Source organism: Hippoglossus hippoglossus, chromosome 19, assembly GCF_009819705.1.
Source record: "Hippoglossus hippoglossus isolate fHipHip1 chromosome 19, fHipHip1.pri, whole genome shotgun sequence".
NCBI classification, from domain to species: domain Eukaryota; kingdom Metazoa; phylum Chordata; class Actinopteri; order Pleuronectiformes; family Pleuronectidae; genus Hippoglossus; species Hippoglossus hippoglossus.
In genome coordinates this window covers 1619101-1640127 of record NC_047169.1, presented here as the reverse complement: position 1 = coordinate 1640127, position 21027 = coordinate 1619101, and the positions used below count along the sequence as shown (strand labels likewise).

Sequence of the window (21027 nt, the reverse complement as noted above, 5' to 3'; positions counted from 1 at the left end):
AGCTGGGGGAGTGTTTTCTGGAAGCGTCGGCGGTGCTGTCGGTGCCACAACTTCAAGTTCATCTCATGGTGCAGTGAGCGATGCATTATGGGTCGCCATCGGTGTTGCCACAGGTGGTGCAATCGGCGGTACTTTTGGCAGGACAGTCGGTGCAGCAGGTGGCGCTGTTGGTGGCGGTTTTGGCGCGTTGCTGGGGACGAGATTTGCCTTTTATGTAGCTGGAGGCGAGAAAGAAAAGAAAGTGACGAGGCAGGAAGTGAGCGTGATGCAAAAAACTGGACTCGACTTCTGTGAAACCATCAAACCTCTGCTGGTGGAGCTGAGCTCAATAAAAACCATCAGTGAGAAAATACAGTTCAGTCCTGACGTTCAACGTGTCACACGACAAACCGCAAAGACTCTGGCTGCTGCGGCCGCGATGGAGGAAACCGCGGCTGATCCTCAGAGAGACGCAGATTTAACTCAGTTTGTGGAAGAAGCAGCGAAACGAAGCAGACGAATCTGTGAAGAGCTGAAAACAACGAGGACGGACGCAGAGAAGCTTCTGATTCCACTGAGGAAACTCTGAAGACGAAAGTAAAACAGGAGCCGAACAAAATCAAACACGTCGTCAACTGTTGATGAATCAGAACTAATAAGAACAGACATCATCTTGTTGTCAGAACCGTATTTTCTTATTAATTTGCTGCCTTCAAATGGAGCTTGTGAGCTTGTGGTTATGAGGTGGAAACAGTTTAATGTTAAAAACAATATAAATGTCTAAATTTCAACACACAAACTAGTTGAAACTGTTTTTTATTAAAACTTTTTAGAGGAAAGTCACTTGTGTTTTCTCTCTATCGCAAATTAAAAAAATAATTTCAATAAGAAAATCGATGAATGATGATGGAAGATGTTTTGTGTAAAGAAATATCCATCATTTAGTTTTTTATAAGTATTTTGTTTTACATATAACTGTAGAGAATAACTAGATATGAGATATGTAACTACTTTGAAAAACCCCAAATAAATGTAAATGTTTAAAATAAAATTACACTGATAAAAATGTCGTAGTTTTCTGCTTCTCTCTCTCTTCATCATAAAAAACTTAATAACAGAACTCTTCTCACACTAGAAAACAGTATAAAATCCTTTATTTGTTGAAATGTTAAAGTATTAGTTCATCATTCTTTCACTTTAGTATTAAAAATAATTTAAATCTCTTACAAATCTCCAATTTAATTTCTCATCTCTACTTCAGAAACAGACCATAATTCATATTTAATTTAAAATGAACCCAATTAAAAAATCATGCGGAGAGTATTTTTATTTTCAAAAAGCTATAAAAATGATTCATGAGTCGTGTGTCCGTCAAAGTTTCTCTGTGATTTCACTGCGTTAATCAAACTCGGACTCTTCCTCGTGGTCGTCTTCATCAGCTCGCGTGACGTGTTTTGAGCTGCAGGTGATGAAGATGAAGATGAGGTTTCAGATGTGGTGTTGGACTCGTCCTCACAGGGAGATGTCTGAGGACACGTGCAGCTGTTGTCCTGGTTTCCACTTGGCGCTGCGCCGCCCACCGTCCGCCCGCCTGTACGGCTGGTTCCTTAAATCTGAGGCCAGAGACAAACACGTCAGAGATCATCAGAGACCAGGAGCTCGTGTTTCATGTCACTGAAGAACTGAGGCTGTGATGTTATCGTCTTAGAACCACAGTCCTGTCTTTAACGATTTCATTAAATCCTTTACTTAATAATAATAACTTTTAAATACAGGGCTTATACTCAGAAGAGGCATTAGAAATAACAATATGTATATTATTACAAATGAATATATATAAACGTACTGTGAACCACTTTAGTTTAAATAGTTTGTTTCTAAAGATAAATCTATAAAGTCAAACTTTTTCTACGTCAGACTATTGGTTTCTTATAATTTTCTGTTCGTCTTCCTCAGGTTGATAAAGTTCATTTTGTTTGTGTCGACACAAATGCAGTTTGGATGTTTTGTTAAAGTTTCATAGACTTTTGGCCATTTAGTGTATTTTCTATTGTTCACATGTGACTTTTAATTTCCTGAAACTTTACAGGAGCTCAGAGGTTTGTGTTCATTTGGTGGAAAGTAACTAAGTATTTACTCAAGTATTTTAACTTTTTGAGATCACTTGAGTATTTCAATCTACTTTACACTTGAACTTATAATCACACTACATTTATTTAACATAGTTAAACTACTAATTACAGATTCATGCTGAAGTAATATAAAATATGAATTAATGAATTAATATCCACTGCCTGTTAAAAGGTGAGTTAACCTGTTTTTAATCTGCTCTACATCTGAAATCAAAGGTCACATCTAGTGTTTAATTCTCATCTCTTGCTTGAATGAACAGTTTCATGATTATTATCCCCCAGCCTGTCCGTCGGCCTCCGTCCCTGCTCAGAAAACACAGACCCTGAAAGCACCGAGGGATTCAAGACGTCACCTCGTCGCTGAAGACGGAGTCGCAGAAGAGGCGAGAGGAGCGTTTGGCCGAGCGAGCCGTGAAGGGCACGGACTTTAGAGCTGAAGAGGACGGGACGAGAAGAGGGACAAAGACAGGAGAGAAGCAAAGACAAGGAAAAGTAAGAAATACGTGGAAAGAGGAAACATGACGACTCAGGAAAGGTTAGAAAAAGGTTAGAAAATCAGAAAATCAGAAAAAGGTTAGAAAATCAGCCTCAAACTCTAAAAAGCGGATCAGACGGCGAGCGGCTCTGTGACCAGAGACCCTGAAGCCATCTTGAAATGGCGACTGGTCAAACATCAAGTCGTGTGTTAACCAAAAAGCTTCAGAGGTGATAAAGTGAATAATTGAATGTTTGAGGCAGAAAAACCAGGAGAGGAAACACAGATGAAGTTGATAGTTCTGTTCATGTTCAGCGGACGGATTCGAACCTGTGATGATGTCCTCGATGGCTCCGTCCTTCCCCTCCCTCACCAGCGGAGACACCTGCCTCCTCTTCAGCTCCGCTATCAAGTCCATCTGCGGCAGCCTGGTCACCGTGGCAACCTGCAACATCACACGTGGGTCAAGGGCTCGTCTGCTGCGGTGAGGTCACAGGTCAAACAGATGTTTCATGGTTTCTTACGACCGGGATCGGATTTTGGTCGTTTGTGGTTTGATTAATAGTCAAGTTATTAGTGTTATTATATATTTAGGAGGATAATTGTTTCATTATTATTATTTTACATGTGTGAGTCCAGAGCAGCTCAGTCAGGTGATTTTTTCCTTTTCCATTTTAAAGTTGTCGATGTCGATGGAATCCTGGTGTTTTGCCGGTGAACTGTATTTTGAGAGGAATCTGAGACGTTACCTTGTTCTCCATGACGTCAGGTTTACTGGGAGACGACGGAGTTTCACAGTTCAGGACAAGTTTCCTCTTCTGCTCGTTGTCCTGCTCCGCTTGCTGTCAGGGACAAAAACATGTCAACGGCTTCGACTGCACAGTTCCAGGTTTAATTCCCCAAATCCGAGTGGAACTCAACTCTTCTGCTGGACGTCTCCAAACCGCCTCAAACTTAATAGACGAAGAAAGAAATTCTCTTGTTTCCACAGTAAAATATTTAAATCAGACACAGATCCTCATATCACAATATGTTGAGACAGTTGTGATAAATCTGAGGGTTTTATTTGGTTTTTAACATCAAGTAAAGAAAGTTGTTTGTTCCAGTTAATTAACTCTTTTAAAGATTTTAAACATTAGAGACCATCGCCGCCTTTATTTTATCTCCACTAGATTTCTGTACTTCCCTTAATACATTTATTCATTATTGATACAGCTCAAATATTATCATGAAAATATGATGTGAGCAATTCTAATTGTGCCTTTTAAGCCTTAAATGTATTGTTTTATAATTTTCTATCCTTGTGAAGCACTTTGCACATTTGTAAAGTTCTGTACAAAAGTCAAAATCAATATTATTATATTATTATATTATTATCATCAGCTCCCTGTGGCTGCGAGGACCCAGTGAGAAACAGTAACAGTATATCTCCTCTTTTCTCTTTGTCAGTGAAGCAGCATCAGTTCATTTGCTGCAGGATCAATAAAACACAGTGAGTCTCATCTGACCTTGTACGCTTTGATGAATCTGACAAAAACTGGGAAGAACATGGAGGGAGGAGTCGTCTTGGAGTTTTCTCCAAAGTATTCCACAGCCGAGTCGTACACATCCTGAAAAACACACCCCGGGGGTTTAAATACAGACACGGGTCGTCCTGATTGATTTGATTCATTAAAGGTAGTTGAACCTGTGCAGTTTTCCCATCAGCCACCAGGGAGTCGAGCAGCTCGGTGTTTGTGCTGAGGAACGTCTGCAGGACGGGATTCTGTTGTTCCAGAGAGAACTCGGCGGCGGTCGCCTCCATGCCGCGCTCCAGAGCTCGCACGTCCTGCAGGATGCTGTCCAGAGACACTGAGCGGCAGAGGAGAGCTCTTATCATTCAGGAGGCGAGGCCGGCTTCCATTTAGCATTCCCCTCATCAGAGGAGCGGTAATTAGATTATAAAGTATTACTGCTGATTTAAAGGTCAGGGAGGAGATAACCTGCACAGAGATAACAACAGTGCTGCTGTTCAAACTCCTTATTAAACACCACGTTTGACACTCGGCCTTTTAGGGCTGAAAGTGGATCAGTGAATAATTCTGTTCTGATGAATTAATCTAACGTGGTTCCAGCTGCTTGAGAGTGAAGATTTACTGCAGCTGCTCAGAGCGTCGTCCGTCACATAAAGACGTTTATTATTATTCAGTCTTTTCACAACCAGGAAACTGAAATACATCAGGGAAGTTCACCTCCTCACATCAGAGCCGTTCACTATTCAAACCACTGCTTCTCACCTTTAGGTCAAGTGGGTGGAAGCTTCAGTGTGTGTGTGTGTGGAGGTTAAAGAGAACGAACCCATCGAGGCTTTGTCCAGGAAGTGCAGCTCCGAGTAGAAACTCTGGACTTCTGGGTATTTCTCCTGGATGATGCTGACGATGAAGTGCAGCAGCGTCTGTTTGCGGTCGGTGGATTTAGTTTCCAACAACTGGGAAACAACCAGAACAGATACAAAATATCACAGGTTGAACAATTATCTATAGAAAGTGATGTGAGCTTCTCATACTTCAGATATTCGACTCACCAAATCGAGGCTCTGCAGGCGGAAGCCGTACGCGGCTCCTCGCTTGCTGCTGTTCATGTAGTTTCCAAACGCTAAGACGACCTACAACAGGAAACAGGAAGAAACTATGTGAATGTGCTTAATGCTCATAAGAAACATCGTAATGAGCTTCATATGTTTTATTCTGGTGAAAATAGAAACGACTCTCACCTCCAGGATCTTCTTCAGTTTGCCGGAGGATTTGATCGACATTGAGGCGGCGATGACGGCGTCGAGTTGCTGAGAGAATATGACTCCATAACTCAGTCAAATATAAAAACACACACGTCATAGAAATATCTTTAAATTCTGTTTGATTTATTCTTTCTCAGATATAATTTTCACCATGAACAAATGTCCATAAAACAGCTTAGAAATCATAGATGAAGGATTTCTACTTTTTCTACAGAATAAAATGAATCTGTGAATCCATGGAGCACGATGATTATCACATATCTAGTGTTTGTATATGTGATAATCATCATATATCATAGTCAGACTTTAAATCCTTTAACCTGAGTGTTTTCCATCTTGCTGCACAGTTCAAGTCGTAAGATGATCTTTGACTCACGGGCTGGATCAGCTGGACGCTCTCGGGGAAGTTGCCCATGAAGGTGAGCGCTCTGATTCGCTGGCAGAGCCGCGGGATCTTGCTGAAGCGCACCATGAAGCGGTCCTCCTCGCTGAGCTCGTCCAGGGGCCTGCCCTCACACTCGTGGTTGTGGATGAGCCTCATCTCGTACTCCGAGGGGATGAAGCGCTCCAGGAGCTCCAGGAAGTCCAGACTCAGAGCTCGCTGGTTGTACCTGCGGGGACGGATGTAAAGTCTCTTACTGTTTTTTCAGGTGTAAAGTAAAAACAGACTCCAGGGTTCTGTGCTCACGTCTCGATGGCGCAGCAGATGTCGGACGCAGCCATCCCCTCCTTCCGCAGGGTGATGGCCAGGTTCTTGGCCCTGTTGGCCTCCATCAGAGACACTTTGCTCTGGGTCTTGTGAGCCAGTTTCATCTTGAGGGTCCCCGGGGCCACGGGGGCGGACTGGGCCTTGGTCTTAAACTGCTCCTCGAAGGCGGCCATGTTGAGCTCCTGAGGGAACAGTTCCAATAAAGATATTATATTAGAGTTCAATATTTGTTTCCCAGAAAAAGACGAGACTGTAGAAGAGAAGTGATGGAACCTCTAAGACGTGTTCGTCGTCCAGCTCGTTGAAGATGGTTCCTGTCACCTGGCTGGATTTCAGCGCCTGCCAGTTCAACAGCGGCAGGCGGTATTTGGTCTGAATCGGTTTCTTTTGTTTACAACCTAAACAGAGGAGGAGAAAAATGTAAATTTTACAAAATAGAAAATCAGAAAATCCTTTTACAAACAACACGCTGTCAAACTTCACCTGCACTTGTGTTTACTGCTTATAACAGTGAAAAATAAAACCACAACCTTCTGTGGAGGCTGCTGCTCTGACGTAGACTCACCTGAGTGCTGGGTCGTACCACCTCCAGGGGGCAGCAGAGGAGGAGGTGGAGCTACAGGTGGTGGAGGAGGAGGAGGAGGGGGAGGAGGAGGGGCTACAGGAGTAGGAGGAGGAGCTCTGGTTGTGCTCGTCGGAGGTGGTGGGGGAGGAGGCGGCGGTGGTGGAGGCGATTTTTCAACTTCAGGAAGACATGGCGGAGGGTCGGAGGAGGTGGGCGTGGCCTCATCTCCTGCACCTGCTTTGTCTTTAGCTGTCGAGGAAACAACAGCATCGTCGTTATTCTTTTTCTCACGTCAATCAAATACATCTCAGCCAAGCTAAGCTGCAGGATTCATAACCTATACTGCATCCAGCCACCAGGGGGCGATTGAGTCACTGTCATGTCATTCATCTTTATTTAAAGGTCGATCATTTTTACGTTAGCTAAAGTCCACCGTGGTTTCCTCTTGCAGGCTTGAAAAGGGAGCAATCTGCAAAGTCACCACTAGATGTCACTAAATCCTACAACTGAACCTTTAAACTTAGCTGGTTAGTTGATGAAGCACTTTGACTAGACAAGTCATTTTGAACTCAGTGGGTGAAGAGACGTCAGACGTCATTTTTTTATTTGTGTTTAAACATTTGAAAACCAGCCCTGTCTTCTTGTTTCTTATAAAAAATAATTATTCTTTAGCAGCTCTGACCTTTCTGAGTCTCGTCCTGGATGACAGGGACCACCTGGAGCTCCAGGTGTCCGGACACGGAGCGCTCCATCCGGACGAGCCCCTGCTCCACCAGAGCTTGAACCTTGACCTCCAGCTCCCTCAGGGCCTGGGTGGCCCGGTCCCGGTCCCTCTCTCGCTCCCGGTCGCTCTCACGCTGCAGCTCGCTCTCTCGCTCTCGCTGCTGCAGCAGAGTCACCTGAGAGCTCGACTCCCGAAGACCCTCCTGAGACACGAGCAGGGAACACATACAGGAAGTGGCCAAAAGTACGTAGACACCTGAACATCTCGTTACTCATCATCAATATATAACTTTATAACTGAAACCAGGTTGTTCTAAACTCAGTTTTTCCTTTAAAGAGACTCGTGGAGGAGAATATTTAATATATCTATATAAACTTTACCTTCAGCAGCTCCACATCTTTTGTCGTCTGAATGATTTTTTTCTCAAACTCTGAATCTTTCTCCATCGTCTCCCGCTCGTTCTCCTGGAGTCTGCAGCTCAGCTGAGAAACAACACAACAACAATCATTTCTACATCAACTTCACTGTTTGAATGTAAGTGTGGAATACACTCAGCACGTTGGTGTTCATGGCTCAGTCGTGTGTCCACAGTCAACTCCTCTGCCACTAAACCCGATTATAACAAACTGAAAATTAGATTTTAAGAGAAATTCTACTTGTTAAAGCAGCAGATCGTCAGAATGAGGTAAAGAGAACATGTGAAATTATTTAAATGATTGCGCAAGGATGTAAACTGTATTTGTGAATTATGTATAAGGAGATATTGAAATAAACATACACATACTGACATATTCTGTTATAGATATAAGCAGCCTCAGCTGGAAGCTTATGTAGCTTCAGTTTCTACAAACTTTGCACATCTGGATTTTAATCTCGTTCTTCCTGACAGATCCTCTGGACTGTGTGTGTGTCTGTGTTCGTCAGTTTCATCCATGAGATGATTGTTGGATCTGTGACTCAGTGAAGTGAGTCTCCACCTGTGTGTTGTGTCCCTGCAGCTCCTCCATGTGTTCCAGCAGAGCGTTCTTCGCCTCCGCATCCTCCAGCAGAGCTGCCACGTCGAACACGTTGTCCAGGTACGCCTGGATCTGCACCAGCAGCCGGTCGCTCTCGGTGAACTTTAACCTCTACACACACACACACACACACACATACACACACACACATTTAACAATATGACAACAGTCATCTCGGTATATATAGTTGTGGCCCAAACAAAATGGACGTGAGCCTGAAGTTGCCCATGTGTAAAATACCAAATGTGACTAAAATATCCCGAAACAAATGTGGTCTTCTCAGGCCAACATGCGGTGCTCTAGTTAAGATGTAATTGGGATGTGAACCCATGTGATAAATAGTGAATATGGCCCAAATAGCACAAAACAAATTGTGGTATTGCTGTGACTTACTTGTGGCCCAGATCTGGCAAACAGGACCGTTTAGTGCCATCATTCGAATGTGGGCCGGATCTGGGCCAGAACAGTTTTGCCAGGGGGGGGGGGGGGGATGTAAACTGAGTCTAAATCAAACATCCACATTTCAGAGTAAAGCTGAAGGAGACACTTGCCTCCAGATAATCATCCAGCTCGTGTCGAGTGAACTCGTACTGGAGGTAAACTCTGAAGTTCATGTTCTCCACTGAGTGAACCACGATGTTGATGAACTGCATGCACGCCACCTGGTGGAGACACAGAGGAACTGCTGTTATTGATTGTTCAGTCATTTATTCATTTAAAAAGTTTAATTTAATTATATGTTTCTCAGATGTGAGAATTAAAACAAAGCAAACATGAAATGTGTGTGTTTCATGACTGTGTCTCTCCCTCGTTTCACATGAAAGTGACTCAGGAGTAAATTTAACATTTATCAGTATCAAGTACAAGTGAAAATAAAAACACACAGTCGCAGTTTTACCATGAAGTCGATGTTGTTGTCTTCGCTGCGGAAAAACTCCATGAGCTTCTCGAACCTGCTTCTCTCTGCACACACCTGAACACCACAAGTACAACATCATCATCATCATCATCATCATCATCATCCATCTGTGTTTGTATTCTGCAGTTACACCATCATACAAACGACTGTTCAGAGATAAATGGTGGTTCAATTCTCTCTCTCTCTTTTTTAACGATCAGTTCATTTTACCTCTGCAGTGTGTGCCCCCCCCCCTCCTCCTCCTCTCTACCCGCTCATGTCCGTTACATAATGCAGCAGCACCCGGGCAGCGTGCACGGCCCTGAACAACCACCCACGTCCTGCTGCTGCTGGGGGGGGGACACATGACCCGGCTCCTGGCCCCGAGCCCACCTCCCTCTCTCTCTCTCTCTCTCTCTCTCTCTCTCTCTCTCTCTCTCTCTCTCTCCCCCCCCCACCGTCTCCCTGTGTCTCTCGCCCACCCCTCTCGGCTGTGGGGCCCCCGGCTGTGACACTGGAGTCAGGCTGTGGTACCTGAAGCTGCTCTGATCACCAGACGACAGGAGGAAGCTGCCAGACGATTTGGTTCCTACAAACCGACCAGTTTAATTTGACACACGATGATCTTCCTTTATTTCTCACTTTATTAGAAGAAGAATCTTTAAAGACGTCAGGTGATGGTTCAACCTTAAAACCTTAAAACTGCTTTAACACCATCAGCTCACAGATCTTTAAAATGACCTGAAGCAGAACACCAGCTGTTGAAGTATTTCTCTAAGTCCCTTGTGATGTACATATACATATATATATATATATAAAATACTTAAAATTATAGCTTTGTAAATCTATTTTACACTTGAACGACACTAACTCGTAAGATGTAAATGTCTCGATGACGTAGAAACGTCCCAAACTGTCGACTCCACGTCAGCGTCGGTCCTGAAAGGTCCAAGCAGGTTGGAAACACTAGGTGGCGCAATGAGCCATGTTCAACCTTTTAATGAAGATTTATTTAATGAATGTGATAATAAAAGTGTTTTAAATAACAACATTAATGTGTTTCAGCAAAGAATCAGACACAATTTAGTTTGCACCTAAAAAACACGTTGAAGAGTTCGGTATCTAAAAGGTTTTTGTCTCAGTCCGGATCAGATGCAGCTTCACTGACGTGAACTAAATATAGAAACTCTGAGTTCAGGTTGTTTCTGTCGCTGCAGGAGGCGACAGGCCGGAGACAGTTGCTTCTTTCTGAGGCAAAGATGAGAGGGAGGTCAAAGGCCACACGACAAGTGTTGCACATATTCACGCCTCGTCAGACGCTTTTATCTGGAGGTGGAACAACTGCACACAGCAGCTGACGGAGGGGGAGGAGGAGGAGGAGGAGGAGGAGGAGGAGGGTCTGGGGTTCCCCTGTTAACCTGTGTTAAAGTCTGGTATGTGACTGTTACACTAACACCACCTCTGTGTTAAGAATAAGAGCAGTTTAAAATAAAGTGAGTCGTCCCTGCTGACGCCCGAGACGCACAGCAGGTCCACATCATGAACAATAAACTTTACATGTCTCTGTTAGAAGCTGCTGTTGAATCTCTGGTCACATTAATATCATTTTTAAAATGATTTAATCATGTGTCTTTGATCCTCGTACCTCTTTGAAGTTGTCGAAGGCCGAGAGGATGATGTCATGACCTCCTCTGACCAGACACACGGCGGCGAGCAGCTCCAGAACCAGAGCCTTCGTCCTGAGGAGCATTTATCTTTATTATTTATTCTCTGTGTTTAAAATTAATTCACTTACATGTGTTTGGGTTTATTTACCGTGGGTTTCTGTTGTTGAGGCTCAGTGTGATCTCATTGACACAGCTGGGATGTTTCATCACCAGGTTGAACCCAGACTGACACACACACACACACACACACACACACACGCACACACACACACACACACACACACACACACACACACACACACACACACACAACAATAAGAGCAGCTGCGTCACAAACATCGTTTCATTCATGTAAAACTTATAGTTTTTCTAATTGGCCTCTGTATTTTATGACTGTTTTTATTAATGTATGTTTCATTCCTAACATTTGACTTGTTATTTCTCCCTCTGGCAGAAATCAGCCTCTGAACCTTCCTGTCTCACGGGTAGAGAAACTTCGCTGCGTTCTGATTGGCTGGTTTCAAATACCTGATAGTTCATGATGGCACGTAAACACATGATGCAGAGATGAACGTCGTCTTTCTGGCTCACGACCCGGGAGTTCCTCACCACCTTCCTGTTTTGGAGAGAGTTGAATCTGCAGGTGAGAGACGCTGTGGTTACCTGAGCTGTCGTCACCTTCTACACATTCACATTTATATATAGATATCAACAGTTCATGGTTCCTCTGTCAAACCGGCTGTGGTGCAGAGGTGGCTGCTGGGAGGGATCGACTAACTGGGCGCTCTGGTTTATCTAATAACAGGTTCGAGTGTGTTTGACACATTTCTCACATTCACACTCTGACACACAGACGTGTTCACAGTGACGAGGAATGTGGCTGCCGATCAGAAAGATGATGACATGTTTCAATCTGTGACTTCAACAACACTGCCTTCTTGTGTGGATCGTGAACAGGGACACGTCCCCTCGTCCCCTCGTCCCTGGCGTCCGTCCTCCTCACCTGGCAGTGAAGGTTTTGCTGGTTTTGGATGAACTGTGGGACGGAGAGCTGCTGGCACTTCTGCTCAAGTCCTCCACCGATCTGTCCAAACTTTTGTTTTTATCTGAGGGCAGAGAGCCGCCGTCCAAACAGTCTGCGTCCAACCTGAGAGGAGTCACAGAGGAGTCCGAGCTTACTCATTAAAAAGATAAATGGAAGTATCGTTGTTATTTATTTGTCGCAGGGATGATGCAGATATACGACAGTTGCAGTAAATGAGACGATACCTACGTGACAGCGCTGTGAGCGTGAGACAGATAATCCACCAGGACGTCTAGTCCACGGTTTTCCTCGTTCAGGAACTCCTGAGCCCAGCTGGCGAGATGAGACAGATTAAACTTAAACTAAAATAAACGTCCAGACTTATTACCATGTGTGTGTGTGTATCTGTGGGTTAGGGTTAGTATAGAAAGTCAGCATCACCTGATTGGGGTAAATAGTTAGAGATATGATTTTAATGTTTAGGTTTTGGCTTTATATGATTTAATCTTTCATTTAACATCTAAATCGTTTTGTTCCACACAGAAGAATGTGATGAAGACTCACACAGAAGAATGTGATGAAGACTCACACAGAAGAATGTGATGAAGACTCACACAGACGAATGTGATGAAGACTCACACAGACGAATGTGATGAAGACTCACACAGAAGAATGTGATGAAGACTCACACAGAAGAATGTGATGAAGACTCACACAGACGAATGTGATGAAGACTCACACAGAAGAATGTGATGAAGACTCACACAGAAGAATGTGATGAAGACTCACACAGACGAATGTGATGAAGACTCACCCGATGTGATTGGTCCTGAGGGAAATCTCCAGCTCTCTGAGGATCTGCGTCGATTCCTGGACTCGTCTCTTAAACTGACAGAAACACGTGCGGAGGTTAAAGGTCAGCGGATGTTTCATAGAGCTTTATCCCATATATCATATATATCATATATATTCTAGATATTCTATACATCTGTGGCACAAGAATGATTGTTTGGATGCTACGCAGAAAAAAAACATCCCTACTGATGTGGAAAAATGAAAAGGTCTTTATTAGTGTGACTTATACATGATGAAAAGATATAAAAATATAATAGATTATTATCATAATAAAGTGCAGGTTCTTACCTTTCGACCGACGCCTCCATGATCCAGGAAACTCTTCAGCTTGTCCAGGTACGCAGACGGGGGATTCTTCACCTGAAAGCGCTCCTGCACACACACGCACACACACACACACGCACACACACACACACACACACACACACACACACACACACACAGACACACACACACACACACACACACACACACACACACACAGCTCTCAGTACACTTGCTGTGCTGCAGTGAAGGGAGGGGGGGGGGGGGGGTGATGACACAGCGTCTCCTGTGGGTTTTATCTTCTTCTCTGTGCTGAGGCTCGTTTTAAAACATCAATTTCATCGGGTTTTAAAATTAAACTGTGAAAGTTCACAAAGATCAAAGTGTGATTTCTTCTGGTTTATATTGAGTTTGATGATAATTCTCTGTATGAGCCACTGGGACGTTTCCCTCTGTCACTTTGTTATGGACCGACCTGTGGTTGCTACGGTGACGTGCAATATTGATGAGCTTCCTCATGTGTGTGTGAGTGTTTGAGTGTCGGGATGTTTAGTGTTAAACTGTGTCGTGTATCGATCGACCTACACTGGTTATGAATCTATATTCAACACTCTGCAGCTGTTTTAACTTGAATCAACTTGATTTCTGTGAGTTTGACGGTTCAGTGACTGTGAATATGGAGAATGTTGAACTGTAGATCAGTTAAAAAGACTCAGAAGTTATTAAAAACCAGAGTTTATCTCCAATATTCAGCAGGAAACCTTTAAAATATGAAGAATTATAAACAGAGTTTGGTGGATTAGTTACAGCAGCAGCTCTTCTGGTTCAGGAAGCAGAGGATCGTGGGTAATACTGCTGCAGGGGGCGCTGTTGCTCAGTGAAAGCTACATGGTGTTGCTTTAATTAAATTCAGTTAAGGACTGTTGTTGAGAACCCACCTGGTCACAGATCAGATCCCACTTCTTCTCGTTGTCGTACTGACTGAGGATCTTCACTTTGTCCGGAGGCAGGTTCATCGAGTTCTGGAAGAAGAAAAAGAAACAGACGCTTAAACAGTTTCTTCTTCGTGAACGTCGACAGTGAAGCTGCTGAAACAAATACTGATGATGGATGGATGTCATTTCCAAATCCCTGTTTGGAGTCATGCAGCTCTGCTAACGTGATTTTCAATTATCACGTGTAGGAAACGTGGCTCCAGTGACGCTAGCTGCTCGACGGGTGATATGTAAATGGCGCTGCGGACTTTGGGCTTTTTAACTTTGCAGAACTTTTACATTCACGAAAAACCTTTAAGACCCAGTAGAGGAAAGAAACACTGAATAACATCATGTGTCTCCTGTAATGTCACGAATTGTTCAGAAGAACCAGAGACAAACTGGTTTCTCTTAAACTGTTTATGTGGACGACAACTTAGTTTATATAGACAAACACACACACACACACACACACACACACACACACACACACACACACACACACACACACACACACACACACACACACACACACACACACACACACACACACACACACACACACACACACACACACCACTGACGTCACAGCCGATAATCCACTGGTGTCCCATTATTAAACACATTCCAGCACAGCGACACACACACACACACACATCAGCTGTACTAATTATAACACACACACACACACGGTGCAGGGCCTCTGGACAGGAGACACACACTCAGCTGCTGAAAAGCTTCACGTCCTCCTCGTGTCTCGTGTGTTTCGTCCTCAGCTCAGACGTCAGTTCAGCCTCATGACAAACGTCCAGCTGACGTGTTGTTTCACCTCCGGCCTCAGATGAGACACTTTTTTTACATTTCAGTTTTCTGCTTCCTTTGTGTGATGATGTTATTGTTGTTAAAGTGACTCAATTAACAGATGAAGCAGCTGCTGAACATTTTCATTCCTGGTTTAAAACCGAGGCCGTGCAGACGTCAGTGTCGTGCTGGAATCAGGGGCAGAGCAAACAGCAGAATGAATCAATGATGCTCTGCTCCACATGTGAATCTGATAAATCAGCTCTGACGAACGCAGCCGGTGGATCAATAAGAGCTGGTTTCATTTGGACGACTGGAAACTGAAAAGAGGGAAACAACCTGGGTGTAGTGGAGCAACGAAGCTGGATGATGATGATGATGAGGGTGATGAAGGTCTTTCTGACAAACATCATTTACATTTAAGCTAAACTTTAACCACAGATTCTTCCAGGATTTGTTTTTCTCTGGTCGTTCAAACCGCCTCAGAACTAGATATGAGCTCATCTCCCCCCCCCCCGAGGCCCGACTCTCCCTTGAGTTCAATCCTCATTTACATGTCTTTTACATGAGGGTTGGAAAAGGACATCGTGCGAATAATTGGCAAATTTGGATAATATATAATATATATATATATATATATATATATCAGACAATATATTGGTATCAGAATTTAAAAAGATGTAATATCAGAACGAGCATCAGCCTTAAAAAATACATAGTGACTCCTCTTTTTTCTGCAAACTCACTTCACAAATCCACAGATGTACATTTACGATCCACCCACTGCTGCACTGCCTGCTGGGAAATATGCAATTATGCAAAGTGTTATGTAAAACACTGGAGAAGAAAAGTGTCCACGTGCATTAGAACCCAAAGTGCACCGTGCACGTTTCTGTCCGTGCTTCTGATTTGCAGAATCGGTTTGAATCCGGTTTGGATTTGCTTATTTATCACACACACACAAATACTGAGCGCTCACATGCAAACGAAGCTGCCGTGCACACGCACACACACTTCAGAGGCAGCTCCACACTTTGAGTCTCTGTGACTTCCAGCTCCTCCTTTGTATGCAGACACAGTCTCTCCTGCACTTAACTCAGGAGATTTGCTTCATCAGCAGAAGATGTGGGGGCGGATGGATGAGGGGAGGGGTGAGAGGGAGGGGTGAGGGGGTGGGGATCTATATTTGGTGTCAAACAAACAGTGATGCAGCAAATCTGCTTTTAAAGCAGCAAGAAGCTGCAGAGCGACGCCTGGTTTCTATACATGAGAGAGAGAGAGAGTGTGTGTGTGTGTGTGTGTGTGTGTGTGTGTGTGTGTGTGTGTGTGTGTGTGTGTGTGTGTGTTAGATTTATTCTTTAGATCAATAATCAGGACACAACTGTGATATTTACACAGATTTCCCTCAAAATGCAAAGAAAGGCCTTGAAATTTAGATTCAGGGCCAGAGTCAAGCTTCACAGTTTCACTGCAGAAGTCGGAGTCACTTCACTGATCTTCTCTAAACACAGAGATCAGCTGAAGAGCTTCGTCTCCGACAGAGAAACCCATCATCTCCTGAGCAGAGGTGATTAGAGCTGTTCGCCCGAGAAGCGGCGTTTAATTCTCTCTCCCATCGATCGAGCTGCCTGAGCCGAGGAGACGCTCGTTCATCAGGACTTAAAGCTCCGTCTACCAGCTCACACATCATCTTCTCCTGATGAAGGAATGTGGTTCATCCGACAGCAAGTCGTCCGGTCGCATAGTGAACGTGTCTGCGAGGTGAAGACACGTCGGTCCCTTATGGGACAAACAGCAGCTCAGTGGAGGACGTCACGAGGAGGAAATCGAGTTAACGTGGAGGAACGCTGGTCATCGAAGAACGTGGAGATGATTTGGTTTAATGGCTTCGATACGAGTTGTAGGCAAAACAGGAAATTTTATCAAACTGGATTTTAATCGAGCGTGATGCGTTTACGTACTTTTAAACCTGAAGCTGAGGGATTTACAATGAAACCTCAGTCTTCTGTGAAGCCACTGGACTGTCAATCGCCCCCTGGTGGCTGGCTGCAGTATAGGACATAACATTTTAATACAACGTCACGTTTACACAACGTTGTTATGGTGCGTACACACCAAATTCTAAACGAGTTTTTTCGCATTGGATTTTTTAGCAAACACAACCTGTGAATATTTGCCAGTTCTCCTGAGTTTCATTCTCAGTGCTGATTGGCTTTCGCAACATCACGTCAACGACTTCCTATTTAATCTCAACGTTTAAACTTGAGACGACTGGAGCTGATCTTCACTCAGGTTTCGCTTGAAGGACTTGTTTTGTGTGGATAGTGATTTTGCATTTGAGCCAAAGGATCCTACACAAAGTGAAGTGTGCTGCCAGGAGGGTCCACGCACTCTGCTGCTGTTGTTACTCTTCTCTCACGAGTAAAACAATGAAATATAAGAGAGGTTCTGTCATTTAAAGCTGCAGAACCAGTTCATGTTCAGCTGTTATTAGAAGGTAAACAGGTCTGACTTCGCCTGCTGCAGAGAGCGGCCGCTCTGAGCCTAATGCTGCAGTAAGCCTCAGAATAAAGGAGCTCTTATGTATCTTTCCACAGTGGCTTTGTGTACCTGGCACCGCGATAAGCTCGTCCACCGCAACGTGCACATTTCTGCATTTTCTGAATTCTTTGCTTCTTTGTGCAGTTTTTGTCTCCTGTGTCTTTTTTTGTCTTTGTGAAAGTCACCATCATCATCATCATCATCATCATCCTCATCATCATCATCATCCTCCTCATCATCAGTATCAGTATCATCTTCCTCATCCTCCTCATCCTCATCCTCATCCTCATAATCAGTATCAGGAACACTATCCTCATCATCATCCTCCTAATCATCAGTATCAATATCAATCAGTATAATCAACATTATCATCATCATAACCCTCATCATTGTCCTCCTCATCATCCTCATCCTCATAAGTATCAGTATCATTATCCTCATCACAATCATCACCCTCATCTTCCTCCTCCTCCTCCTCCTCATAATCATAATCTTCATCATCAGTATCATCCTCATCACCCTCGTCATTATCCTCCTCCTCCTCATCACCATCAACACCACTATCATCATCATTCTCACCACCCTCCTCCTCCTCCTCATCACCCTCCTCCTCATCACCGTCAACACCACTATCATCATCATTCTCACCACCCTCCTCCTCCTCCTCCTCCTCCTCCTCATCATCACCGTCAACACCACTATCATCATCATTCTCACCACCCTCCTCCTCCTCCTCCTCCTCCTCATCACCTCCTCCTCCTCCTCATCACCCTCCTCCTCCTCCTCATCACCGTCAACACCACTATCATCATCATTCTCATCACCCTCGTCATTATCCTCCTCCTCCTCATCACCGTCAACACCACTATCATCATCATTCTCACCACCCTCCTCCTCCTCCTCCTCCTCATCATCACCGTCAACACCACTATCATCATCATTCTCACCACCCTCCTCCTCCTCCTCCTCCTCATCATCACCGTCAACACCACTATCATCATCATTCTCACCACCCTCCTCCTCCTCCTCCTCCTCATCATCACCGTCAACACCACTATCATCATCATTCTCACCACCCTCCTCCTCCTCCTCCTCCTCCTCATCACCGTCAACACCACTATCATCATCATTCTCATCACCCTCCTCCTCCTCCTCCTCCTCATCACCGTCAATACCACTATCATCATCCTCCTCACCACCCTCCTCCTCCTCCTCACCCTCCTCCTCCTCCTCCTCCTCCTCCTCATCCTCCTCATCCTCCTCCTCCTCCTCTCACCAGCACTGCACTGAAACGTTCCTCCAGCTCGTCCTCAGGAGGCATCGGGAGTTTGAGCCCTGCAGTTTGCTTCAGGGGCCCCGTGGAGCCCTGAGGGGCCGACGGCGGCTTCCCCTCCTTCTGGAGAGGTACCTCCATACTTCCTGCTGCGTTGCCCATGACTGTAGATCCAACAGGTCCAGGAAACACGCACATATGCACAAAAACCTGCTCTTAAACAAAGTGTCGGAGCATCTATAAATAAATAAACAGGCTGTTTCCTGTTGTTTAAAGTTCAGTTAAAGGCTCTGCGGCTCTGGACTGTGGCCCTTCCTTATTGCCATGCACTCTGTCCATGTGTCCATGTTGTCCAGCAGACATGAAGCTCAGCTCTGAGACAGACTCAGAGCCCGATGCATTATGAAATCCTAGAAACAGGGAAAGGGGATATCCTGAGGAGTGACGGACAGAGTGACAGCTGAACAAGTGAACGAGGAAAGAGGGGGGAGGGAGGAGAGAGGGGTCACGGGCCGAGGCTGCAACAAGGACAGAAAAGAAATTAAAAGAAAGTGTCTCTCCTGTTTCTGTCTGCACAGGTGAAGCAAAATAAAATAAAAAAACTCTGGAGGAAACTGCTCCCAAAGCTGCAGAGCTCTCAGGTGCAGAGGCTCAGTTGTGGCTGCATGTTAATCTGTGGAGGTCGTCCATGTGCTGGTGCATGCCGGGAGTCTGTGGATCCTTTATCTCCATATTCACAGGAAATAAATAAAACAGAGGCAGAGCTCCAGCAGGCAGCCGCTCAGTCAGGAACACGGAGAGACACTGGAGGCTTCACTTCAGCAGGGCAGAGGCAGGCGGAGAGACACTGGGTCCTAGAGCCTCCAGGTTCAGGCTGCACCGTGTGTGGTGGGCGTGTTGATGAGGTTTCTGACATGTGACGTCATGTCCTGCCTCCTGCTGCTCTTCAGGCTCCGCCCCTCACCTGAGTGTTCCCCACATGTTCCTGTCGGTGTGAGCGAGTCGGACCCGACAACCTGCTGCTGCTGCTTCACAGGAGGAACATGAACTACACAACACGTCTGGACAACATTCACAAAGTCTGAGAACAAATATGGCAGCTCCCTAAAGTGAAGCCAAACACTCCTGACTGCCCCCTGGTGGCTGGCTGCAGAGTAAGCTATGTTAAAAAAACGTTCGATCACGACCTCGTCCACACCTTCACAGACTCACATCGCCACAAACCCCACGATGATGTAACTGTGTGACTCACGCACTGTGAGTGGCCGAGCTGTTTGAAATGTGACTGGAAGCAGCGCTGGTTAATAAGTGATGAGCGTCACACTGATACCTGGTCACGCCTGGTCACGCCTGGTCACGCCTGGTCACGCCTGGTCACATGACCTGAGACTCGTGACGTCAGGTGATGAAGTGAGACTCATTCAGCCGAGGAACTTTAAACACTGTGTTTTTCTGTCACTCAGTTGAAATAAAGGTAAATTAAATAAAGTTTGTTTCCTGTTGTTTATGTCACAACAATAAAAAAAACTTGCATCTGGTCATAAACTGTCGTCTCCTAGTTAACAGGGCGACATCTGGTGGTAAAAACATTACATTACAGCGGGACGGCGATCTGCACATTTTCCTTAAAATCTAAAAAATTTCCTTCGACCAAGATGTAAAATGTAAAATGTGTTTCCTTCAAACAAATAAGGAGAAGTAATCCAAAACTACTCAGAGGAGACGTTTCATGTTGATCTGCTTGTGTTTTATTTATCATAAAAAGGAAAATATGGAAAAAGTTTAATAACAGAAGCAAGAAAAGAAAATATTCATCAGGACAAAAAACATTTAATTCAACTTTTTGACGATTAGCCTACATAACAAAACTTAATATGTGTGTGTGTGTGTGTGTGTGTGTGTGTGTGTGTGTGTGTGTGTGTGTGTGTGTGTGCGTGTGCGTGTGCGTGTGTGTGTAACCTGCATCCTCATTACGTTCTAATTTAAATTTGATCATTTAATTCATTCAGGTCGGTTGAGAAAGATGATGATGAAACACACACACACACACACACACACACACACGCACACACACACACACACACACACACACACACACACACACACACACACACACACAGAATTTGATGATCAAACGTCTCCTGAATATGAAGCATGACTCACTTCTGCCACCTACAGTATGAGAATACAGTTTCAGTTCTCGGTTCCTCTGGAATCCTCTGAATCACCAGAGCGATGATGGTTGGTTTTCATCCTCCTGCTCGTTGCCTCTGTAACTGTGCCTCATGTTTTCTGCAGGTGAACATGTGACCAGTGCAGCGTGGACGTCAGCTGCATCGTCCCCGTCGCTGGAT

General features: G+C 44.6%; 1 protein-coding gene across 1 annotated transcript; it reads right to left on the bottom strand.

Moving 5' to 3' along the window:
* Window positions 1–1116: 1116 nt before the first annotated feature.
* On the bottom strand, window positions 1117–19479 carry fmnl1b (formin-like 1b). The gene is made up of 27 exons (XM_034569927.1): window positions 18677–19479; window positions 14023–14106; window positions 13109–13192; window positions 12780–12853; window positions 12215–12298; window positions 11945–12088; window positions 11470–11557; window positions 11090–11166; window positions 10920–11013; window positions 9275–9349; window positions 8928–9038; window positions 8338–8487; window positions 7741–7842; window positions 7319–7562; window positions 6637–6885; window positions 6345–6469; window positions 6051–6253; window positions 5739–5973; window positions 5339–5407; window positions 5150–5230; window positions 4924–5053; window positions 4274–4437; window positions 4095–4196; window positions 3336–3428; window positions 2917–3031; window positions 1384–1592; window positions 1117–1342 (listed from the first exon to the last, which is right to left on the bottom strand). Exons 1-26 carry the CDS (start codon window positions 18869–18871, stop codon window positions 1492–1494), a joined length of 3273 nt encoding a protein of 1090 aa, XP_034425818.1. The 5' UTR covers window positions 18872–19479; the 3' UTR covers window positions 1117–1342; window positions 1384–1491.
* Between the last annotated feature and the right edge of the window lie 1548 nt (window positions 19480–21027).